The following is a 27481-nucleotide window of genomic DNA, read 5'->3' as shown; positions in this document are numbered from 1 at the left end:
TTAATTAATTATTTACCTCCAAGGAGTTGAAGGATTCACTGAGAGAAACCTTTTTAGTCACTTGTGTATGAAAATCTATCATACCTCTCCTTGAACACTCTCACATCATCTAACGGCAGACTATTCCATACATCACAAAAAGAATCTAGACCTCACATGATTCCCAGCAACACACTTACTTCCCAAGAATAATTCAGAGTTCTTCCTGCACCAGTAATAAGTAGAAAAATCTCGCCTGTATTAGTATTGTAAGTTTCTCTTACTATCTTTTGCATATACATTAGAGGTTGACCAATCTCTCATGGGTAGGTCACTTTAAAAAAAAAAAATCTTGTTTCTATCATAGATCACCTCTGTTCCATCTATTCCTCAAAATCTAAAGAAAGCATTCCTATCATATCCATCATCCTAGTCACCCACATATCACCACACAGCTGTCATACCTTTTCTTGTATTCATTCACTGCCTGCACTCACAACCTGCAAAGGCAGGCCATTCAAATCACACACTACTCTACAAGAGAAAAATCTAGATCTCACTGTGGTACATGACCCTTTTAGAAGTTTGTAGGTCTTTATTACAATATACTGCCTACAGTCCACAAATTCTACATGTTACAGTCCCAACATCAATTTTTTTTTTATATCTTATTATATTATTATTATATCTCATTATATCTAATAAGGAATCAGCCACTAGATGGACTCGTGGTGTGTAGTGTTTGTTGAGAGCTCCTGATAATATAAGTGTGTGTTATTTTAAGTGATCATTGACAATTTTGCTTGAATATTATGTAGTTTTGTTAGCTTTTCGTATCTTAATGTGTTTGTGTATTTTGGTGTTGATTCAATTATTAATTCGATAAGATATGATAGCACATAGCTCTGGTAAGAAGCAAAATGGCGGCTAATAATAATGGTTCGCCATCTTTGTTCAATAACAGTAACATAATTATTCAGCGTACTATCTGCAAAATGTAAGCGTTGCGGAGAGCGGTTCGAGTATGGTTAGATGATGATAGTGGAGTGAATGTGTGCAGAAATGTAAGGAAAATGAGGAATTAAAGTGTGTTTCAGGTTGTGAATGTGATATTTTTGTCAAATTCCAGAATGTAGAAAATAGCGATATGATAAGAAATTGCGAGGTTGTACCAGAGCTGTGAGGGTGTGAATGTAGAAAGTTTGAATGAAGGTATTAATACAGAGCAAATTAATGGTTTAACAGATAATAAAAAAGATGAGATAGATGCAATGAGTGAAATTGCACTGTTGAGCAGAACGATACATAAAGCAAAGCGGCACTGGAGCGTATGCACAAATGCCTACCGAGTGTACCAGCCAATAAAAAAAAGTATGATAGGAAAAATAAGAGTATGATTGTGAACGTAAACAAAATGAAGGAGCGAGTGCTGTATGAAGATTCGTTAGTACATCCATCAGACTTTTACTTAAGTAGTCATATCTGAAGGATGTAAAGCATACATGTAAACTAGTTACCATTAAAGAACAAGTCATCTTGTCAATTCCACTTCTTGTCTATGTTCAAGTTTGCTGCTTAGTTATTTGACATTGTCAGCAATGTCAATGGTCGGGTGAACATTCTAACCACCTGAAATAATGCATAATATAATAACCAAAATGTAGTTTCACTATAGGTTTTCTTTATTTATGATTAAAGAATTCTGACATGAAATAGGTATACGTTTAAACTGTAAAATCTTGTATAGACAGAAATTTAAATTAGATTCTTTCTATACCGATTTTACTTAGGAATTCAAATTAATTTACCATACTTGTAATTTCGGTTAATATTTAACTAATGACTTGCTGTACAACAACAAAGGACAAAGAATATAAAAATGTCTGAATGAATTGTAACAACAGATTGTTAAGACAGAAAAAAAAATCTCAAACAGGATTAAGAATAAGACCTAAGGCCATCTCACACATGAAGGTCAAGAATGTACGGGGTTTCCCGCCTTTAAGCAGTGACCTAAAAGGGGGGGGAGACCTCTATGAATACCCAGGGGGAATAAAAAAGTAGCAAGAACCAAGGTCGATTGAGCAATAAAAGAGGGAGACATTGAAAAAAAGGAGACAGGAAGTTTTTTTTCGAGGAAGGTCAGTCGTCATGAAGAGGGTTCGTTTCGTGGGTGAGTCAAGTTAGCTAGAAGACTGTTAGGAGGAGAGGTTGTTTTGATGGTCGTCGCTGGATAAATTCATTTTTGCCCAGTTTCTGTTCCGGCTCCTGGTTCGAGTATGTCCTGCCAATTCTAGGTCAAGGGACCCCGTTCCAGCCAACAGACTCCCAAAGATGCTAGATGGGTTGTTTATGCAGTGTAGAAAGTAAAATTCTGGATTTCCACCCACCAAGGTTGCTGATGATCTCCACCTGTGGAAGTACCCTCATCGATGTCAGAAACAGTGGCCGTGTGTGCAAGCAAGAATCAGAAGGAAGAAGATGATAACGATCTCAAGGGTCTACTAATATGGACTAGATGACTAAATACCAAGTACGGTCTATTATATGTGATTTAACTAGAGGCAGAAATTGTAGCAGAGATTGCTCTAGCTGTTTTTTTGTTAGTATTACTTCAGGACTGAAGGCAATTAGCTAACCATTGAGAAATAACTTGCTTAGTTGTGTGAAATAAGATAGCGTTGTTACAAGGTGAAAGTTAGTGTGCGAATGTCATTTATTGTCTAAGCTTGCGTGGAATAGTATGTGTAGGTCTGTTATGTTGTATGACTTAAGTATAGGCACAAATATTACCTCAACCTGTTTACTTTAAAGAGAATTGTTGAACTAGATTGGATACTTTAAGATCTAAGTCAGTATTGAGTTGGAAAAAAGATTGTGTGCTTAGTGTTAACTTCATTGTACTCTAATTAGCATGAATAAATTGTTTTGTTTGTCAAATAACTTGCCCAATTCCTATATGCCAATGCACTTCTCATAAAAAGACCGAACCTGTGTGACCTAGGGAGATAAGTAGACACGACTGAAGAATAGAGTATTGCGTTGCTTGAGATAGTGATAAGTGTAAGAGATATATCCATACCTTGCCGAGTGTTTTCTTTTTAAAAAGGATATTTAAGTCTTATCTGTGATTTCTGATGGTGCAGTCATAATAAATACATTTTTCAGAAATCAATAAAGAAAAACTCTTACTGTTTAGACAAAGGGATTGACTCCAGCCAGAGGCAATTCCTGTGTTTTAGAATTTTGTGCACGTGATTAAGCATAGTTACCACATTGAGAATGGGGGGGGGGGGGTAATTGAAAGACAGGATTAACTGTAGTAGACTAAATCAAGCAATGGACAGGGTCACGACTTGTTGTAATAGGTTTCACGGTATAAAAAGAACACAGATGGTTAAGAAAATAACTATTTATTAACTTAAAAGCTAATATTTCGCTGGTATTATATCCAGCATCTTCAGAGCACACAACACAAAGTTTGTTACAAAGGCAAGACAACCACAATCCGGTGTAACAGTGGGGATAGTATAAGTGATTGCAGCGTGCAACACAAGACTAAAGTCCTAATATGGCGCCATCTAGGTAAAAAAAAAAAAAAAAAAAATCAAAGTTTTGAAATAGTAGTCCAAATGATAAAAAATAAAAGTAATAAATATTAATTTGGTCTTAGGATGACTGTCTCCCAAATCTTTGGTAGATTTATACAGCCATACTTGTTAAGGTTTGGAGTATGTTTCAAAGCTTCTGTTGATTCCAGGAACAACCTCTCTGACTTGTAGAAGTTTCTGTGTATTACTTTTGTTTCTTTCCAAATGATCCTGTGTGCAGGGGTATCCAAAGCATGGTCTGCCAGACCCGACTTACCATAGCGAAAGTGTCGGATATATTTTTTGTGTTCACTGAGGCGGATGTCCACATTTCTTCCTGTCTGTCTGTAGTAGGCTTGATGGCAAGAACAGGGCACTTCATAGACACCTGGATGTGATAAAGGAGTGCATTTGTCCTTAGGTCAACAGATGAGAGTTGCTAATTTTATATAAGGTTTAAATACTGTGCGTAATTGGTGTTTGTTAAGCACCCTAGATATCTTTTCAGATATGCCTTTAATGTATGGGATGGTGATGGTTTTGTTGTAGTCCTCTGTGGTAGATAGAAGGGATTTATGGGTAGCATTTAGTATGTTATCTATTTTACGGGGATTATAACCATTGTTTAAGAAGGTTTGACGTAGGTGAGAAAGTTCAGCAGTGAGAGCAATGTCATTGGAACAGATTGCTCTAACTCTCTGGGTTAGTTGAAAGTTTATTTTTCACTTGGTTAGAGTATAATAAATTTAGTTTAATCCTATATCCAAGTGTGAGCAAACAAAGTTTGCGCCTGAAAGTATCTTCAGGACTGGGTTAAGGTGGTACAACATCAGGGCAACTCGTTGCAAAGGTGGAGCAAGCTACCAACACTCCTATCTCAGTATCTCCTATAATGCAAAACACATCTCCTTGCGGATATGTCTAATGTTATGCATTAAGGGAAGGGCCACTACCCAGACTAGTTTCGACCTTTATTGAGGTCTCTTCAGTGGGAGCCAGGCCCAAGTGGAGATATCAGGCAGAAGCATTAGCAGGTCATCTCTACCTATAGGAATTGCCAATTGGTGTGCCACCCTTTTTTAATAATTTACTCTGGATTTAGTTTTGCATTATATGCATTATGTGTTTTGCATTATAGGAGATACTGAGATAGGAGTGTTGGTAGCTTGCTCCACCTTTGCAACGAGTTGCCTGGTGTTGTACCACCTTAACCCAGTCCTGAAGATACTTTCAGGCGCAAACTTTGTTTGCTCACACTTGGATAAAGGATTAAACTAAATTTATTATCTCTGGGTTAGTGTTTTTAAGATACCATATTGTTGAGAAGGGTGATGGTGTGATTGTTTGTGTAAGTATCTCCCTGTATGTGTGGGTTTTCTGTAAACAGAAAATGATAAGGAACCTTCTGGAAGACGTGTGATCAGTGTGCCCAAGAAAGGTAGGCAGTCATTGGTTTCTAGTTCCATTGTAAAGTGAATTTTAGGATGCTGGCTATTTAGATGCACTAAAATTGTATTCAATGTGTCTGGACCATGTGGCCGAATGGCAAACACATCGTCAACATAGCATAGCCAGAGACTAGGTTTGAGAGTGGCTGTGTTGATAGCTAATTTTTCCAGATGTTCTATGTAGAAGTTCGCTAAGGGGGGGGGGAGAAAGAGGTGAACCCATAGTTGTCCCATCTAACTGTTTGTATATTTTCCCTTTCCATGTAAAATAACCTGCCTGTACTGTGAATTTAAATAGCTGGAATATATCTGGGGGAAAATCACATCCAGGTGTCTATGAAGTGCCCTGTTCTTGCCATCAAGCCTACTACGGACAGACAGGAAGAAATGTGGACATCCTCCTCAGTGAACACAAAAAATAATATATCCGACACTTTCGCTATGGTAAGTCAGGTCTGGCAGACCATGCTTTGGATACCCCTGCACACAGGATCATTTGGAAAGAAACAAAAGTAATACACAGAAGCTTCTACAAGTCAGAGAGGTTGTTCCTGGAATCAGAAGCCTCGAAACATACTCCAAACCTTAACAAGTATGGCTGTATAAATCTACCAAAGATTTGGGAGACAGTCATCCTAAGACCAAATTAATATTTATTACTTTTATTTTTTATCATTTGGACTACTATTTCAAAACTTTGATTTTTTTACCTAGATGGCGCCATATTAGGACTTTAGTCTTATGTTGCACGCTGCAATCACTTATACTATCCCCACTGTTACACCGGATTGTGGTTGTCTTGCCTTTGTAACAAACTTTGTGTTGTGTGCTCTGAAGATGCTGGATATAATACCAGCGAAATATTAGCTTTTAAGTTAATAAATAGTTATTTTCTTAACCATCTGTGTTCTTTTTATACCGTGAAACCTATTACAACATGTCTGACGAACACATAAGCCTATCCAGGGTCACAACGGTTAAGTATAATAAGTTAAGTGAGTTAAAATAAACAAGATAAATAAATATATATTTCGAACAAAGTATAAAATAAAAACTTAAAGAAATTAAGTATCATATATATTTCAAATTGAAAGGACATGCGAATTTTACAAAACAGCCATATACTCACTGACTGATTTATATGATAATCCTAAAAAGTCACCATACTATCAACCTCCAAGCATGAGAATAACAAAGTACAGCATTTGCACATTAGAAAATAAACCACATACATTTGCTGATTATTATATAGTTAAAAAAAAAAATTTTTAATTTTAATGATGATTTAACTGACTCTTTTTCCATTTTATTTGTTTTTAAAAATTTAGTTTTACTGTAACAAACTATTTTTGAAGCTTAGCTAAAATACAAAATGAAATGATAGATTCTTCTTAGCAGTGCTTCACAGTACAAACACCAGAAAAACAAAATTTATTAAGGCTGCTAATATTTCACTTGGTTTCCAAACCAACATTTTCAAAAGAAAACATAAAACAGTGAATTAAGTAGAGTCAGTTACAGTTTGAATTGTTTCAGCAAAAAAACTAATTTCCAATATGCCACTGTCACATAAGTTGCAATTTTTGTTCTAAAGATGCTGTTCATTTTGTTCCTCTAGTGTTATGTATATTGTGAAGCACTGCTATGAGTAATCACCAATTAAGCCTTTCATTATGCTAAAATGATACATCAAGTCTAGATTTTTCCTCACCTGATTACTATCGACGATAATATTAGGAAAAATTCTTTGCAAAAGTTCCCTTTCTTTTTTGCATTCATCTTGTAAGTACGTAAGATATTCCTATAAACATTCACAAGGAAATTTTTAAATTTAGTAAATGCTTTGTTACATACACAAAAATATATTTATATATCATTATCAGTCACCTGAGACATCAGTATCTCAAATCACTTCTTGTAGATGATGCCAAGTACAATTAATAACCTAATATCTAAAACTGGATACCCAATAACTAAAAAATATTTTAAATTAATTTAGGTCTTGATTCTGATGCCTTCACAAATAAGTAACATTAAAAATTGTGAAAGAATCCATTCTGTCAATTTATTTTAAAAGACTGCAACTGTATTGGATAAATTACCTTCTCATTAAATCAATTTTATAATACCAGACAATAAGAACAAGTGAACATGGTAAATATAAAGGAATTTACTGAAAATAAATCAGACATTTCATACCAAATACCAGTACATTAGTGTAGGAAAAAAACAATCAAGTTAAACAAGGTCAAATACAACAATCAAACAAATAAAAACAACTGCTGATTGCTAGAACAGCAGCAACATATAACTAGCTAATCAAAAAGGGAGCAAAATTAAACCACCTCTATGAATTAGTCATGTATCCTTAAAGAAGATTCCATGTTTGGTGTCAATATCATGCTATACAAGTTCCAACTTGCGAGAATTATTATCAGACCTTCAGTCTAATATATAATAATTTACAACTGGGTGCTAGATTCGGGCTGTAGGGTGAGTGTTCAATCTCTTGGAAGTCACAGTCCTTCACTATAGCCTTCGCAATGATAGTCATATGGACTGGAGCATTGTTGAAGCAGGCGAACACCATGACTCAGCATTCCTCATCTCTTCTCCTTTATGGCATCACGCAGTTTGTGCAGGAGTGTAGCATAATATTCTGCATTCACAGTGGTATTCCTTTCCTTGAAGTCAATCAACAGAACTTTCTAGCAGTCCCAAAAGATTGTTGCCATATATATGCCATACCTTCTTGGTGGATTGAGTGACCTTGGCTTTTCTCAGCAGTGCTTCGCTGGTTTGCACCACTCCATGGACTCCCCCTTTTGAAAAGAGGATCATAATAAAGAACCATGTTTCATCCCTGGTGACAATGGATTCCAGCACTTCTCTCTGATTCCCTGAGCAAAGCTCTTAAAACTTGCAAGAACATATCCCACAATGCTCCTTCTGAATTGAAGAGAGAAATCGGGGTGCCAACTTTACACTGTCCATCATTTGAAGCTTCTCGTGAATGATGCAAAAGATGGATGTTATAGAAAGCCTCAACCTTGCTGAGATTTCTTTGACCTTCAGCCATCTGTCATTGAGCAGTTCCTCCTCAGCAAAGACATTTTTCTCAGTCATCACTTCCACAGGCCGACCATCACGAGAATCATCTTCGATGCTCTCTTCCTAGGCAAAACTGTTTAGCCTATTCCTTCACAGTAGAATATGAAGGAGAAGCTTTCCCCATAAACACCATCCAATCAATGTTTGATAGCACTTGGAGAAATTTCTTCTTTGGTGAAAAACTATCACAGTGCAGTACTCAATTTTTAACATTACAACCACTTAGCATGACACGTGTTAATCAAACAAGTGCCTCCAACTGAATGACACAGGCAGAGCTGAAATTAGTACACTAAGCTCCCCATAGATGGTGCTATCTGTCATGCACTACGTTTTAAAATTGGTGTGAATTTTGTATGTCAGCCCGGAAAATTTTGGAACCTGCCTCATAAGAGGATAGCTTCCTAGTTGGAAGCTTAAGTCACTTGAAGCTGCCTTAATGGGAGCTTAAAGTGACTTAAGTTTATTTCTTTCAATTTCAAATGACTTCTCCATTTCAGCTTACTGCATATCTTTTGGTTTTATTAAAATGTATCTGCATTACATAGTTTTTACTGTTTTTATGTAGGTTTTCAATCATGAAATACTTAAAGTTTTCCTTATTATTCGTAAATGTTACTATATCATCTGCATATTTTACATGACATTAGTTTTTCCCATTCATAGTTATTTCTGTGTTTTCTGGAATACTATTTTGCTAGTTCTTCCAGGCACAGGTTAAACAAAAATATGATATGATGAAAGCAGACATCCCTGCATGACTCTCTCAAATGGCATTTCAAAAGTTCCAACTGCTCCAAATTTGATTGTTACCACAGTATTTTTTATAATACCGAAGGGTGATATTAAGTATATTTTCCTCTTTTATTTTTTTTTCTAACACTTTAAACAATTTATTTCTGTCTGTTGAGTCTATAAAACAGCAGTGACATTTTTTTTTCTCATATCAATTCAGCTAAATGTAAAAGAGTATGCACTGCATCAGTTGTAGATCTTTCTCTCCTAAATGCTATTTGCTCATTAGTTGCTTTAATTCTGTTTTGTATAATTTTTATAAATAATTTATACATGTAACTGCATATTCCTATACACAGCCTTTATGTATAGAAATTATTCTTCCCAATCATAAGTAGCTCATAACCAAAGTGGCCACATTGCCTCTGACTGGTGAAAGACACCATGAAGTCATACTTGGGAGATTGTAAAATATGAAGCATATTCTGTTAAGAAGGGGTATATGTGGAACTACAAGGTAGGTGATTATGACAAGCTTAGGAGGAAGCTTGAGTCTGTGCCATGACATAAAACATTACAAGGGAAGGATATTATTAGTGCATGGAAGATAGTTAAGGGACATCTAGAGGAAGCAATATTAAATTGTATACTTAAGGTAAGGAGAGTTAATCAGGTAGGAGTTAGATGGATGGATAATATCATTAAGAATGAAATGCAGAAGAAGAAAATGCTAAGGAGAAAGGTGACCAGCATAGTAATGAAGGCAAAATCAGATTAAGAGTAGAATCTAGCCTAGCAAGCCAAAGGCAATCCCAAAGAGTTCTTTTGTTACGTGGCAAATAAGAGGAAGAATGACTATGGAAGATTAACCTGATTGAATGTTGATGGTAACAAGGAGAGAAGCAGATAAATAGTTGCGTTACTGAGTGACCACTTTGCAAGGGTATATTATCCAAGTGAGGTTACTGCTGTGACACATGTAACAGATTGATGTGGAAATGGTGGTCGATAAATTGGAGGTTCTTAGGATATTGTAGAATTTCAATGTAAATACAGCTGTGGGATATCAGCTAGGGTTCTGCAAAACTGTGCAGGGAACTGGCAATGCCTCTGACTAGGCCATTTAAGTCTCAGCTCTGGTAGAGTTCCAAGTGGGTGGAAAGTGGACAAAATAATTCCCTTGCATAAAGGAGGTTGTAAGACTGCAGTAGCAAATTTTAGACCAATCAGAAGAAATCACCAATCAGGTGGCGTGGTAAAAGTACTGGAAAAATTAATAAAAAGACAATTCAAGAATTGGTGGATAAAAATATGATATGAGGGCCAACAGGATTTTGTGAAGGTTGGACATGCCATAGTAATTTACTAACTTTCCATAACAGAATAACAGCTAAATTGGATAAAGGAAATAGCTACATGATGATTCTGCTGGATTTTGCAGAAGCATTTGATAGAATACACATGGAATTCTGTTACATAAATTAGAACAAATGGTATGGATATGAACTGGTTATGTGGATAAGAGAGTGCTGCTGGACAGATATCAAAAAGTGGTATATGGAGGGGCAGAATCATGGCAAATACAGGTGACTAGTGGTGTGCTGCAAGGTTCAAGTGCTGGGACCACTACCATTTAATTTGTACATAAATGATATAGGAAATAACCTGAAAGGAAATATTTAGTTGTTTGCTGATGAGAAAATAATCATCATCATGCTTTTCAAAAGATTTAGGCTTAGAGTAGCCTGTTCCAGCCTTAGAAGTCATTGTTGAATTTCTTTAGGGGATGTTCTGGATTTCTTTTTCCTAATGGTTTGTAATTTAAAGCTTGTTTTGGTTTTGAGAAAATAGGCAGAGTAATAGTTAATTAAGGTGATGTGGCGAGCTTGCAGGTCAATTTAAACAAGCTGCCAGTATGGGCTAAAGAAAACTGACATCAGTTTAATGTGGAGAAATGTAAAGTTATACATTTTTGGATAAATAGATTACGAGCTGTGTACTACATTGATGGAACTGTACTCCAAGAAAAGAGATGAAGCTAGAGATTTAGGGGTAGTGGTAGATAGAATTAAAGTTTAAGGACGAATTGCTACGGTTGCTAAAGAAGCTCATAAGATTACTTGGCTACTGAACACTAACAAGTAGAGATAAGTTGTTATTCACTTTATAAGACCTTGATACATCCACATCTGGATTACTGTGCTTGGCTTTGGTCTCCTAGGTTTCTTGGAAATGAGAAAGCAGTGGAGAAGATTTAGAGGCAAGCAACCAAGATAATGAGTGGTCTGTGGAATGTTCCCTATAAGGATAGATTGAGGATTGCATAAGTTGGCTGATAGGAGAAAAAGAAAGGAAATGATAGAAACATTTTAAGGGGTTTTATAGGATGTAGGGGAAATGGTTCAGTATTTGTCTAGAGGGATCAGAATCTCATCGTGGCAAATGTGTAGGTTTGAAGTTGTCCAATTTACTTCATGTTGGCGGCTTTCGTTGTTCGTGTTTATTGAAAACAAGACATGGCCTGATAGGGCAGTAGCTTACAAGAGAACCAGAGCTACTGCCCTATCAGGCCATGTCCTGTTTTCAATAAACACGAACAATGAAAGCCGCCAACATGAAGTAAATTGGACAACACCTACACATTTGCCACGATGAGGTAGAATGCCGCATTGTCGAGTCAAAAGAAATCACCTTGGACCCTCTCCATATGAACAATAATCTCAGCTATAATTTGCCTCTTTCAGCTCTACAATCAGATACTGGAAATCGCATGGCTCCACACGCACAAGTGTACAACAATAGAACTTTAACACGGATTATAGCTCCAGTTCATAATAACTGTAATTTACAGTAGAATATTATAGCTTTAGAGTGTCTCAATGTTTTTTTCAGTGTCTTTTAATAGCTTTCTATGTTCTTAACGCCTGCTGAAGTCGATCCCGACGAAAGATGTTGCTTTTTCAAATAAATTTCAATTTGTTATAATTCTCGGATTTTTAGTCAGTTTACATTAAAATTAACATATCCAACCTCCGAGTTAATAGTAATAGTCATCATTTCTCTTCTGATGAGGGTAATTGTGCACTTACAAAAGCATATCAGAAGACACTCGACAGCATTGGAATTAATATCAACAGACTTGTCTTCTTGAAAAGATGTAAGTTTTCCTCAATTATTCTGAAGTTCCTACAATTTAAAGAAACCATTACTACAGAAAGAGCGCATCGAATTTACACTAAAACTAAACTAGATCTTTTAATGGAGAGGATTTGCAACACAAAACTCAATTTATCTTTGTTTTTCACAGAAAACACATCATTAGAAAACCAATTAGCAGTCTGCTTAGACCTTGATTCTTGGAATTATATTAAAGAATTAAGTACACACCGTGCATTACGATCTCAAAACTTAAACAATCACAAGCTAATCACAAAATTTCAATTTACTCAAGTCAAGACAAGAAAGGTCTACTCTAAATAATTGTCATAACAGACTTAAAAATTTGGTGATTAACAAAATCGTCATACGTCCTAATTCCTGACGAAGAGAAAATTCTCGAGAAAGGTCTAAGTTTTGTATTGGCACCAAAATGCATTCCTAAAGAACTACTTTTAACTAAGATGGAGAAAGCAGCTTCGCTACTTCCAACTGCAGAAGCGTGTTTATTTCGCATAGAAGCAATTCTTGCAATCAACAATGCAAAACCTTCTTCTGATAATATATCCCCTGGTGAGAGACTTGCAATTAAAAATCTAAGAATTAACAAGGACATCGTCATCTTAAAAGCTGATAAGGGGAATGCAACTGTAGTTCTAGATAAACTAGACTACCGAGAAAAAAAATCTTAACATTGTTAGAGTCAGATAGTTATTCGGAAATTGAGAGGGATCCAACAAGAGAAATACACAATAGAACCAATAATCCCCTACAAAAGACCACAGAAATTCCATGAAATACATGGCTTTCGATCCGTTCTTTACACCCACTCATTGCAAGGTTATATGGTCTCCCTAAGGTACATAAAGAAAACTATCCACTGAGACCTATAGTAGACAGCATTGACTCACCCACATACAGGTTATCAAAATATCTGGCATCATCGTTAAAAGCTTATGAGGGAAAATCTTCTTATATTAAAAACTCAACAGATTGTCTCTAAAATCAAGGACTTAAAACGCAAATCTTCTGACATCATGGTGAGCTTTGACGTGGTAGCACTCTTTACCAACATTCCAACAAAGGAAGTTCTCCATATTTTAAAGAACAAGATTTCAAATAAAATGTTCTCTCTACTATCTCACTGTGTAAGCTCTGGCTATTTTGCATGCGAAGGTAAACTTTATAAACAGGTCAAAGGATTAGCTATGGGAAGCCCCCTCTTTCCTATATTAGCCAACATTTTTTTCGAGGATTTGAACAAAAGGCAATCTCCTCTTTTAGTTTAAAACCAAGAATTTGGCTTAGATATGTGAATGATATATTCCTCACATGGGAGCATAGTATTGAGAATCTTCACAGGTTTCTCATCCACTTAAACAATCTCCATCAGGATATCAAATTGACCATGGAGATTGAAGAAAATAGTTTCCTCTGTTTCCTAGATGTCTCACCAAGATGCCTGAATCAATAAAAGTCTCTATATTTAGAAAGCCAACACACACGGACAGATATTTGCATGCGTCCTCACATCACCATCCAGCGCAAAAGTTGGGTATTATATCAACTCTTGCAGATCGTGCAAGATCTGTACTTTCAGATGAAGAAGAACTAAAAAAAGAACTACAACATCTTAAATGGACCTTTAAAAGCAATGGCTACTCTTAAATAAGTATCAACAAACAATTATCCCACCGTCAACATAGAGACACAGGACAACTCCAAAGGTTATCAGCACACTATCCAGAATCTTAAAGAAATTTAACATACAAACGTGCTTCTCGACCCTTCCAAAAATAAGATCAAGTTTCAGCAACTACAAACAATCTCACAACCTTCTACAATTCCCAGGTGTATACAAAGTCAAATGCGAGTGCAGAAAACCTTACTATGGCCAAACGGAAAAATCTATCCTCCTATGTCTCGAAGAACACCAGAGAGACATTGCTTACAAGAGAACAGGAGCTAATGCCCTATCAGGCCATGTCCTGTTTTCAATAAACACGAACAACGAAAGCTGCCAACATGAAGTAAATTGGATAACAACTTCAAACCTACACATCTGCCACGATGAGGTAGAACGATGCATTGTCGAGTCAAAAGAAATCACCTTGGACCCTCTTCATATGAACAATAATCTCAGCTATAATTTGCCTGACTCTTTCAGCTCCACTATCAGATACTGGAGATCGCGTGGTTGGTTCCACACACACACAAGTGTACAACAAAAGAACTTTAACACGGACTATAGCTCAAGTTCATAATAACTGTAATTTACAGTCGAATATTATAGCTTTATAATTGTATAGCTTTAGAGTGTCTCAATGTTTTTTTCAGTGTCTTTTAATAGTTTTCTATGTTCTTAACGCCTGATGAAGTCAATCCCAACGAAACATGTTGCGTTTTCAAATAAATTTCAATTTGTTATAATTCTCGGATTTTTAGTCAGTTATATTAAAATGAACACATCCAACCTCTAAGTTAATAGTGATAGTCATATATATATATATATATATATGACTAAGAAGATCTAAGAAGATACCAAAGTTTAATCAATGGAGAAGTCATCAATATGAAGTTAACAGGTCTCTATATACAAGTAGACTAGTCATGAAGATACTTGTTAACTAACCACAGGAAAACCTCGCTTAATGATCATTAATCTATCAATTAATGCACGCTAAGCAAAAACAATAAAATAGAAATCATTATAATTCATCCATCATTTAGAGTAAATTTGAAAAAAAAAATATATATATATATATATTTATATATATAAGCTATATTAGAGTATAAAATCAAAGTTAATAAAAATCAATTAAATTTTTATTTAATGTCTAAACATTTCATTGGGCTACTTTTCTTTTACAAAAAAATTAAGGATGTTTGAGTTCTTTTGCAGTTAGCGTCTTAATTGTAACATTCTCTTCTTGTATGCACTCCTTTTCTTCTTCATATGCATGCTGTTTTCTTCTAGTTGAAGGAGTTCATTCTCACTTAACTGTACTGAATGGGAATTGAGCAAGTTTCTCACATCTTCATTATCCAGTTCATTAAATCCAAGTTCTTTCTTCTACTGCTTGCTTGATATTGTATTTTTTGTTTACAATTTCTTTGTAAACAAAAAATACAATATCAAGGTAGTATTTTTTTATATTAGTATTTGAAGGTAGTATGCTTTAAATGATGATATGACCCCTTAGTCCATTGGCTGAAATAAAGAAGTATTTGGGGTAAAAAAAAAAACAAAAAAACTCCACATTTTCATTAAGATCAGCAAGCCAATAACAAAAGGGCTTTAAAGGGAAGATTATTTTTCTTTCAGTAGTCTGCAACCAAAGGATAAAAATAACAGCTGAACCACTCCTCGAAAAGAGTTTCGGTTACCAAAGTCTTCTTTTTTAATTAACAAATTACTGGCAGTTTTTGTTCTTCTTCAATGGTTACATCCTCTTAATGATCTTGGATTTCGCTCACGATAAACTAATATAGGCTTGACTTTAAAGTCGCCTTCTGCACTGCCTCCTAATAAAAGAGTAAGACGATACTTTGTATCCTGGTTGAGATGCTTCAGTTTTAGCTAGGAAAATTTTTGTTGGCATATGTTTTCAAAAGAGACCAGTTTCATCAATGTTGAATATTTGACGATTGTCATAATCACCCTCCTGAATTATCCTTTGCAATTCTTCAGGAAACTTGGCTGCAGAATCTTTATCAGCACTAGCAGTCCAACTTGGGTATAAAGTAAATTATACTTAAGAATTATATTCTTAAGTAATAAAGGTCACAACTGGTATGGCCAGTGATCCTTCCCATAATGCATAGCAAAGTACACATCTGAAATAATATTAACACTACCAAATAATTTTATCAAAAGATGCTTTATTAACTGCTTATACTTTGCTGAATTTCAAATCAGCATCATCGGAGCACAACACAGCTAGTATACGTGACAGTCAGTAAGTGAAACAACACAATTGTAATGGACAAAAGATCTAAAGTCCTATTTTGGCACCCTCTAATGTTGTAAAAAACATTACTGCTATGTGGAAGTTGTTCTTACAATAACAGTCTCCCAAAGTTTTGGCAAATTAATGCAACGATATTTGTTTAGGTTAGGAGGAGAATTATTCAAAACCATGGCTGACTCAAAAAATAATCTTTCAGATCTATAATGGCTTCTAAATAGCACATGTCATTTTCTTCCATCTAATCCCATGTGAAGGGATATCCAATGCGTGGTCTGCTAATCCTGACCTGCCATAGTAATAGTAGTGAATATATTTTTAATGTTCTTCCAGGCAGATGTTAACTGATCTTTCTGTTTGCCCATAGCAGGCCAAGTCACAAGGAACTTCATACACTCCAGGGTGTGCTAGAGGGTGAAGTTTATCCTTAGGTGAGTGGATCCGAGTTGCTAGTTTAACATGAGGTTTGAATGTGGTGCGAAGGCCATGTTTCATCAGTACTTTGGCTAACTTTTCTGATGTACCTCTGGCATAGGGAATAGAAATTGTAATGTTGTGTTCCTGTGTATTAGCAGAAAGAGGGGTGATGGGGCTATGGAGTATTTTGTGCTATTTAGAAGCCGTTATAGATCTGAAAGATAATTTTTTGAATCAGCGATGGCTTTGAAGAATTCTCCTAACCTAAACAAATATGGTTGCATTAATTTGCCAAAACTTTGGGAGACTGTTATTGTAAGAACAACATCCACATAATAGTTTTTTTTTACAACATTAGAGGGTGCCAAAATAGGACTTGAGATCTTTTGTCCATTACAATTGTATTGTTTCACTTACTCACTGTTGTGTATACTAGCTGTGTTGCACTCTGATGATACTGATTTGAAATTCAGTGAAATATAAGCAGTTAATAAAACATCTTTTGATAAAATTGTTTGGTGTTGTCAATACTGTTAAAAATAAGTAATGAATAACCGTCAACACCTAAGCTTATCTGTTAGGTTGATGATTCTGCATGGAGAAGATACTGTATATAAAGCACGATGATTTGGTAAGTCGAAACTGAATTGTCCAGAAAAATGAACAGGTTAGCCTTCCTCAAACAATGCCACGACAGTGATATCATTCCAGGTTTTCTCAAGTTTAAAGAAAAGTTAACATCAGCAAAGGCACATCGTATTTACTGATGGGCACGTTTAGTACTTGTCTGAGAACAAATTGCCACTATTCACATAGAACTTAATAAGTTAAACACCTCTATCACCACTCTACAAGAACTAATCACTGTTAAATCTGGAAATGTGAACTGTCCTACATCACATCTCTGAAGTTGCAGCAAAAAAATAATTCACAAAAGCAAAAGTTAAAAGCAGACACCTAAAGAAATATGAAATCCTAGAACGGCGGCAACATGCTACGTACTGACCACAATTTTGACGAGACCGCATGGTCTTAAATTTATTGTCTGAAATACTCACTGAAGGAACCAAGAACGCTCTCAGCCTAGGGCATAACTTTGCCATCACACCCAAACAAATTCCGAAATTAGAAATCATGATGAAGGTAGAATGGGGCATCATTCTACCTTCATGATATAGCAAGCATCCTAAACAAGGCTAAACCACCAAAAAGAAATTTACCACATAATGAACTAACTGCCTTAAAAAAGTTGTATAAGAATAAAGATATTATTATTACAAAAGCTGATAAGAGAAATGCAACACTTATCATGAATCAAGAAGATTATAACAGAAAAATGCAAGATCTCCTATGTGATGGTTCTACACACCAAATTATAGGTCAAGATCCCACTATGTCTCAAAGGAAAAAAGTCTGAAAATTACCGATAAAAGTGACTTCCTAGCCAAAAGAAATCATCAAAAAAATAAAACCAGGTCATGTTAAAGCACCCCGTATGTATGGATAAAAATCCACAAACCTAATATCCCCCTTACCCTATAGTCAATAGCATAGATAGTCCCACGTATATAAATTGGCCCAACAATTAGCCAAGTTGCATTTTCGGGTGGCGTTTCCAGTCATGCTTTCCTATGTGAATGTGGTTGATTTTGATGTTCTCTACCTCCCCTCAAAGTTTGTACTACGTGGAATTTTGAACCACCCTGTGTGTGTGTGTGTGTGTGTGTGTGTGTGTGTATATATACTAGGGAGGCTCTTCCCCCCAGGCGCCTATGGTACCCCCCCATAAATTTTTATTAATGGAAATAAAAATTTCCATTAATACCTTAATGGAAATTTTTATTCCATTTTATTGTTATTTCATTTAGGTAAATATTAAATGAGAGTTGCTGAAAGGGGGGCATCCCTGTCGGATCCCTTGGTTTATCTCTCTCGTATATGATAGCTCATGATATATATAACTAGCATTTATGTTAGTTTAACTTTTACTTTTTTAAATATGCGAAGAAAAAGGAAAGGTAAAGAGACTATCCTGGACACTGTACAAGGAGAAATAAATTTTTGCGTGAGGAATGATCTATGTAGAAGTTTGGTGTTTTGCCGCTGTTAGATCCTAAATGAAGGAATCTTGCAAAGAAATCATTCATTCAGGGTCTAACATACTAAAATACACAAACAAAGAGAAATACCTGCACATCAGCTGAGATTAAAGTGAAACTTCTTCACATATGTATAAAATTGCATTAATCTTATGTACCATGTATTTTGATCTATTGTGATCATACCAAGATCGAATTAGAGAATGTTTTAAAAGAGGAATTTGTTAATATTATTTAAGCCTCACTTTAGCTGTATAAAATGATTGCGAGTCACCAGATAGATATTAAGTAACAAGTCATAGAAGGTATACAACAACACATGTCCAGCGTAACGCCGGAGGCAGTGGCTTACGTGGAAAGTACGTCGACGCAAATTCCGTGAATACAAAAGTATAACAGCAAAGGGGAGAGCAGGGGATGAACCCAAGGAGAGAAAAAATATAGGTCGTGTGCAAAGGGTACTCCGAAAAAGGGGGCGCTCGAACGAAGAATATAAGGGAATGAGCGCCGTATATCGGCTCTCTCTCTCTCTTGTCTTATCGTTTTTCCTGGTTCAGAAGTTAGCTGGTGGTTCGAGTAAGGGGGGATGAAGCATCAGTGCTACGATGTCAGACGGCGAGCTTTCCTGAGAATGTTGTAGGATTCCACGCAGAGCTGAAGGTGAAATTTTCCAGTCCTAGCAGAATCAAGCCCTCGCTGAAGAGTTCCCATCGAGAGGAATAGAGATGTTTCCTGAGACGCAAAGAATTGAGTCCGTGATCGGCAGAATTATGATTATAGCATAGTCCCTACGCTGGCGTAAGGACAGCCAATAGACAAGAGGTAACCAGACGTACACGTGGTGCTGAAAGACATCGGAAAAAGTTCGGTAAAGTAGAATTACTCTATTTTGTGTTTAGAATTCCTTAGAAGAGAGAAAATTACTTGTGAATGTAAATTATGAACATTATTCTAAAGAACTTTGTGGACAGACTGTAATTAGAATGTTAGCCTCATTTTGAGAATAAGAAGAATTGTTTGGAAGAGGTCTTTTGTGTTGCATGCGATTGATTTGACATAATGAGATTAGGACTGTAGACTTACAGTAACTGAATAACATTAGAATGTTAAGGGAACTTTAGCTTAACACCATATCATTTGCTATCAATGCCAATTATTAGTCACTGTGTCTTACATGCTTTATAATCTTTGATTTAAATTTAAAGTGTATTGATCTTTTAACTCGAGTTTCCTTATTTAGTATAGAGAAAAATTGAATGCCTGAATTTCTTTAGGGTATTTTGCTTTGATATTCCAATAAACATGATTTATTTGCCTATATCTGAGTCATGCCTGATTATGATTCCGAATTACCACTTATAAAAATAGAACCTCTTTTGGCGGGAAGGAATTAGAGAGTGTATATGATCATAGATTTAGGTCACACGACTGCAGTCTGAATCTATGCAGCCATATTAAAGTAAAATATAGTGTAAGAACGCCTCAGAATCTATTATTGTCTCCCTGAGTGAGGATCTTTTCTGATATAGGATATTGGCTGGCGCAACATAATATAAATTTGCCAGTATCCAAAGAAGAACCAATGCTAGATGTAAGCATATTAGGCCCGATATCTGAAGAAGTAAAATAGCGACTGAAAGATAGAAAGGGAAGATATGCAATTATTAGAAAAACAATGACATAACACCACAAAACACCAAGCATCTACATCATAGGTTCCCAAAGTGGGTGGTACCCCCCCCCCCCCCCAGTGGGCGCTGAAGCCTTCTGGGGGGGGGGGCATAGTGGGATCAGAAGCATTGGGGGGGGGGGGGGGCGTTCAAGCAGTCTAGGGGTAGGTGGCTCTTTATAGAAGAAATTAATAATATATATTTAAAAATTAATTATTTTTGTGATTTTGTGATTAGATAATCATTTAAAATATAAACATTGCATTTTAATAATTCATCTTATGCCCGTCTTACAGAATCAATTTTTTTTTTTATCAATTTTCTATTTCAATTATTTAATCATTTGAAAATTTACCATGCCAGACAGAAATAGATGTCAATTTTCTATGTCAATGAGAAAATAGAGCATGTATATATTTGTGTATAATAGGGGGGCGTTACAAAATTTATGTCTTGCAAAGTGGGCGGTGGCCCGAAAAAGTTTGGAAACCTATGATCTACATAGATCCTTATATAAACATGAGTGTTTATATAAAGAAAGTGCTGAATCCCTATGTCACAGACCCAATTTAAACTGTAATGACTTTCTTACTATCCCTAAAGTCTGGGAAATTGTCATCCTTAATTGTGCGAAATAAATTTATCTATGTTATTTTAATTTAAACTAATTTATTTTTTATTTAGATTATTTATTTTAATTTAATTCTATAACATGCTACTGCATGCATAGTGAGATTCCATTATACGCATATGCCCTAACTGTATGTTATTTCTAGTATTGTTTGAAATAACTGTACCGATGATGTCGTAAGATACTTAGGATGAAATATTTACTTATTAAAAAGAATTTAATTATTGTGGTTTACATGTGTATGTTTAGTTTTCATCTACTGATATCCTATACTCTTTCAGTGATGGTCATGCAATAATTTACTTGAAAGTGCATTTTTATTAAGCAGAATCATTTTGGGAGTGGTTTCAGGAAGTTTATAAGTTGCAATCACACCACTCCTCTTTCTCCCGTTTGCAGTCCACAAATTCTCAATCTGTCTTCATAACCAGTATTTCACATCCTGATATAATTTTTAACACTCCTTTGTGTCCTCTCCACTGCATCAATCACCACCACAGAAACCAGGACACCAGACCTGTGCACGACAGTCCAAGTGAGATCTTATCAAAAGCTTGAAAAGAGGCAAAATGACTATATTTACACGTCAAGGTTCATTTCAGCATTGCAATTATTCTTCGAATTGCATTTGGTATCTTTGCTGTATGGTACTTCAACTTCACTTCCAGTATTTCTATGTATATCACTTCCTGTGAAATACAAAAAGAAATACAACTGAGTTTCTTCTTCCAGTGAAGGGGTAGCAGTGAGCTCAACTGCATACACCAGGTTGATAGTGCTTATTAGTTGAACAATCTCCTCTGCATTCATCATCTACATACCATTTGCATTCAGTAGTTATTCTTTCATATTCATTCATTCTTTTATTTGCTGCATAAAGATAGAATTCTTTTGAGTTATCTTTAGTTTGCAGAACCAGTTTCTTTACATACTTAGACATAGCTTTCTGTCTTTCATCATTCCTAAATCTTGTTCTTTCCACATCGTTTTCTTACTAATCTTTTGCTTAATAAGATCATGCATTCATTTCTCTCCTATTGTATTTATTCTTTGAACTCTAGGGACATATTCCAATACTGAATCATTTATGTATTTTTTAAATGTCCATTCACTATCATATATCCTACCCATCTAACGACCAATACCATCGCCTAGAACCCAGAATGCTCCTCAGTTGTCATAATTTTCTACTTTGTAGGAAATTATGACCAGCTGAGGAGCATGTAGTTCAGCCTTTTCTGAATGGAACATTCATAAACTTAGCCACTTCCCAAGTCAGCATTACATGATCACTAACACCAATTGTAGGCAGAATGGTTATGTCTTTAACTGAAACCCCCTCTAACATTATAATTAATCTAACACTCTCTGACCTCTAATTCCTCCTGTCACATGCTCCTTGAGGAAGCCGTCTCATAGCAGCTCAATAAATTCAGTTTCATTCTCATGAGATTTCACTACTACTCAAATAATGTTTGGATGATTAGTACCCCCGCCCCATTATCATTACTCATTTTGCACTCATCTGGTATATTTCTTCTTCACTAGCAATCAATCTAGTAGGCCTATATTTCTGACATTTAAAACAACTCAGACAAAGAATGTAGAACCTAATAGAACAACTGACGCATCCTGCTTTCATCAATGTTGGATGTTTTGAGTGTGTCTAAAGTAAGGATGATATTCCTGGTTAAAACATGTGGTCATCTCTATGTATTAGTATATACCTCATTACCTGTCACTTGATCTTTAAGTCTTGAACACATCTCCTTATTGGAACTTCAAGGAGATCCCAATGTGATATCACACTTCCAGAATAGTTGAGTGTTTTATGAAGTGTTACTGTAACAGGTATTTCCCAACAGGTTGTCTAAATACTGCTAACATGTTTCATCAAGAATATCACTAGAACACAGTATCTGTTTTGGAAGATCCTGCCAATCCTTAAAATCCCTTTTTGAATAAAGAAAACTTATTAAGTATAGAAAATAGGAAGAATGAAAATGGTTAGCTGTCATTTATCACAATGGTTTTTCACCTGTTACATGGATGATGAGAAACAATTGTATACTTATATAAGTGTGTCAGATGCCTTTTGTTTCTCATGATATTTGTTCTTGGTTGGAGTCTTGTGAGGAGCTCCTGAAAATTATGAGGATAAATTATTCATTAAGCGATTTTTGGTTCAATCCCCACCTGCCACAGAGCTACACAGATGTCACTATCTGGCAAACAATAAATGAAGTGAGGTGTGGAATGCCAGAGTTATCCCAGACACTATAACAAGCTTCAGTCACTATCCCTGGACCAATGCAAAAGGAGATGTACTCCAACTCATTGAAACTTTTGCAGGCAAGCCCACTAGCTGAAACCTAGACAGACCATTTAAGACCACAGCTTGCTAAAGCAGGATCCAAAAGGTAATGCACAACTACTAGGATTTGTTCCTAGTATGGCAAAAATGGCAGGGTTGGATCCCTGTGATGATGTTATGGAAGATAGAACAAAAAATAATCAGAAATTCAGACTTAATTCAGAAAGCCCAGTATAGAAAAGAGGAAGAATGAAAATGGGTAGCTGTCACTAGAAGGTCCCCCTCTGCTGTGAACAGTACCCAAATAGAAAATAAATGAATTGCTCAAACAAAACTGTCAAGTTGGAATTTTTTTTTTCCACTTGATATATATAGACTATAATAAATTTAAATTTAGTTTAATCCTTTATCCAAGTGTAAACAAACAAAGTTTGAGCCTGAAGTATCTTCAGGACTGAGACCACCTGCGGTAAAGGTGGACCAAGCTCTCATCACTCCTAGTCTTAGTATCTCCCATAATGCAAAGCACATCTCCTTACGGACATGTATAATGCTATGCATTAAGGGAAGGGCTGCTACCCATACCTGTTTCGACCTTTATTGAGGTCTCTCAGTGGGAGCCAGAACCAGAGGTGGTGATACTAAGGCAGAAGCAATGGAGAAGTCATATTTACCTATACGAGTTGCCAAAAGGTGTACCACCTTATTATTAAATTACACTACCTTGAGTTGCCTCAGTCCTGAAGATACTTCAGGCTCAAACTTTGTTTGCTTACACTTGGATAAAGGATTAAACTAAATTTATTAAAACTGTCAAATCAGAGTTCTCTCATTGTTTCTTTGTTTTTCTGAAGCAAGGTAATTTATGGTGAGACTATCACACTCAAGCCCACTTCATTTCTTTTTGTTCTTTTTAATACATTGGTGCCATACAGGAGAGGTTGAAGGACCTACAAGCACATCAGTGCCATGTCTGGGGTGCAGGTGTGGACTCAGAAGTTGACTTTTATTTTATTTATTTATTTTTAAAATTTGCAGGTTGTAATTGTTTGGGAATTGTTAGATCTTGAATGATGGCTATGTCAAGAAGAGAACTGCTCCATTCGAGATTTAACAAGAGAACAATATCAAGCAAAAGCACACTTGTACTCTTAGCAAAGTAGACATAATATGTGAAGATGCAGATATTAACTTTGCTTAAAAAAAGGAATTAAAATATAAAAGAAGAGGTTGAATCTTAAATTAAAATGAAATCAAAGGAGGAAATAAATATTAAATTGTACTATGTTTAAGGTACTAAAAGAGATGGAATCTTAATTTGTCAAAAAAAAAAAAAACCCATCAATGTTAAACTATGCCATGTATAAAGTCGAATATCATCATGCGAACGAAAGTTCAAAGGTTGCAGTTTGACCACCAAAGATGACATAACGAGCGATGAGTAGGCATTTGTGGAAGGCACAAGAAATTCGTGTTCCCTGAAAAGAACGATGTGCGTACAGCAAGGAGGTGACGTCACTCGGTGACAGCAAATGGGAGAGTTGTAGACAAGTTTGGAGTGCGGAAAGAGGTCGCTATAATTGGGTTTAAAACGGATTCACATCGTTGAGAGAGGCCTTTTTTTTTGCTTCTTTTTACGTTTTTCTTCTGGTTCCTGTGGTGTTCCCCAGTTGCGTGTGCCTTCCCCGTGGGTCTCCTGCTTGAAGTTCCCAAGCAGATCAGCATGCCTGATATCCGACAAGATGTGTGAAGAAGGCAAAGCAGCAGCATGTTTCCCATTGCTGAGCGACGCGAATCGAAGAAAATACAGCACGAGATGACGGCAGTATTCGAGTTTTAGACCATCAGTGTGGATCTATCTGATGAGAAAGCAGCAAAGGATTCCTTTGAAGGTAAATTGTGTTAGAAGCGGTGACGTGAAAAGTTTATAAGCCCAGAAGAAACAAGTAGCTAATTCAGGACGAGCATGTGACTCCCACGTGGCGGCAATCCATCGTACTGAGGGACAATCTATAACAAAGAACAGATGGAAGGATCAAGAAATCATCTAACAAGGTGGTAATGTACAAATCTTCCCTTTTATGTGTTATCTATTGGTGGCGAAGGTGTAAAATGGACAGAGTTTAGAAAAGCAGAGAGAGAGACTTTTGAGACAGTTTCCTGTGTTATGTTAATAGAATTGGACTGGTAGTCTACGTTCTAGACCAAGTTAATGTGTATGGGTCGTTAATAGCAGTAATCTAGTTTAATACAGACATCCATTTTTGTAATATAGATGAACATAAGATTCTCATGACTTTTGAATAGCCTGTCTGTTTGATTATTATTAGCCTGCTTTACTTGTATTAAGTATTAACTTTGATTTGCTTGATTATACGTGTTGTTTAAATTGTAATGTTCTTAGATAAAATAATAAATATGTTTTCCCATGTATACCTGAGTTTGAGTAAGAGATTGAATTTTACCACTCATGAAAATATCGAACCTATGTTTAGAGAAAAAAGGGGAATTTAAGATTGTCAAGGCCATGACTGTATACTGAGAACTCAATCTACCTAACTACTTAATCTATATAAAGTATTATTTGAATTCTGGGAAAGTTTCTTCAGATAAGAATTTCTACCTAGAGCTCTGACTGGTGCAGCACAAGCAAATAAATTTCGTCAGAGCTCGAAGAGAGAAACGGCTACAGAAAGTCAGTTTAGAAGCTAGATCTCAGTAGGCACAAGGAGAACAATAGAGGTAAAATATTTAAGAAAACAATGACGTAACAGAATACTTCATGAGAAAGGCTATTCCAAAAGGCAAAAGTTGATGGAATAAAAGAGGAGAAGCAGCTACAGTGTGTTTGCAGTTGCACAGTAAAGTGATGCTCAGCAGCTGATGCTCTTGCATTAACAAGTGCAAAAAAAAAAAAAAAAGTTTAGTGGAGCAAAGCCTATCGAGGTGCCTGTGGAATAGACAATGCTGAAACAGGACATGTAAGACAGAGGTTGAAGTGAATCTGTAAGAGACAAATCACCTATGAGCTGACTCAGAATTTTTAGGGAAGTTTTAGCTGCATTACCTCAAACATATCAGTTCATGTTAGAGGATTAATGGAGTTAAATAAAAATATTATTTAATTCTTCTAATATTTCATCTCAGTCACTGAGACATCATCATCGGGGATTACAATATGAGACTTGTAACACACACACAACACAATGCAAAACTAAGTGAAACATGTTTCAGTAAGGAAATACCGTGAGAAGACATATTACTAACTATTATAACAATGGAATTAACTCACGTAAATTATTCCTTATTCGTAGAATTTTCACCTGCGTATCACAGGCATCATCAGTACAGGTACGAGGCTAATTAAACAATAACTGTTATATTCACAAAGCGCCACCTAAGATTTGTGATTTATACATCAGGAGTTGTACAGCTGAGAAGTGTCTTGACTATAGAATGACACTTCTGCCTCCAAAAAAAAAAAAAAAAAAAAACTGTTTTTCAGAGGAAGAGAAGCCATTCTCTATGGTCAGAAGAGGCTAAAAGTGCAAGTCAAATGATAAAGTGGAATGTTGAATACTTCAAAATTATAGATAAGATTTGAGGTTAGTGAAACATTTATGAACAAAGAAAGAGACAGGTCAAAAGTACAGAGCCCTGGAGAATTCAATGGAAATTCAGCATCAATGGAACAATCTGAATATAAGAATAAAATGGTGTTATCTCCTTTCTTTGGAAAGGATTGTATAAGGGTGAATATGGGGACATCCGAATAAAACAATTATGTATTCCTGTTTATGTATATTATTAAAAATATGACTGTGTAGCTCAGTGAAAGTGGTGCTTGCGTCCTCTGTGCTTGGTCATCTCTTGGTCAAGTCTAGCACCGACCGGATGAACTTTTTCTAAGCCTTTCTTTGACCGGTTCCTGAGGTAGTCGATCTTTGGCACGGCCAAGCAGGTTTTTCCTCCCGGAAACTTGGGTTTTTCATCCCGTAAATTCAAGAAAATTGACCGTAGTACCCACATTATTTCAGACCGTGACATATCTTGTTAGGGAAAAGTACCAAGAAATGGCAGCAGATGTTTGTCAGCCTCTTCATCGGTGGCTGATATAATTAGTAACAGACATGGGCCAGCTATCTCTGATTGACTACCGGTGGAGACTGAACTGTCCACTAAGTCTCCAAAAGCTACACAGGGTATAAAGGCCTCGGCTACTCCTTATAAGGGAATAAAAAGAATTAGCTGATTTATTTAAAAATATGCAGTTCAAATTCAATGAACAATAAGCCAAAAATAAAGAAATCTATAAATTACAATCATGAAAAAAATAAGAGGTTCCACTGAATGGCTAAGTTTA

At 35.9% G+C, this 27481-nt stretch overlaps 1 protein-coding gene across 4 annotated transcripts in view; it reads right to left on the bottom strand.

Moving 5' to 3' along the window:
* The window catches only part of LOC150102363 (uncharacterized), a 445051-nt gene that overhangs the window by 242014 nt on the left and 175556 nt on the right, over nucleotides 1-27481 (bottom strand). For all 4 annotated transcript variants that reach the window (XM_090398788.1, XM_090398787.1, XM_090398791.1 and 1 more), the window contains exon 11: nucleotides 6729-6818. In XM_090398788.1, the coding sequence (XP_090254914.1) occupies nucleotides 6729-6818 (90 nt within the window). The remainder of the gene's footprint in view (nucleotides 1-6728; nucleotides 6819-27481) is intronic.

The sequence above is a fragment of the Typopeltis vanoorti genome, chromosome 10, assembly GCF_054136105.1.
Source record: "Typopeltis vanoorti isolate ZY-2024b chromosome 10, IOZ_Tvanoo_1.0, whole genome shotgun sequence".
In the NCBI taxonomy this organism is placed as follows: Eukaryota; Metazoa; Arthropoda; class Arachnida; order Uropygi; family Thelyphonidae; genus Typopeltis; species Typopeltis vanoorti.
Note: the sequence above shows the minus strand (reverse complement) of the source record. Positions and strands in the feature narration are given on the sequence as shown.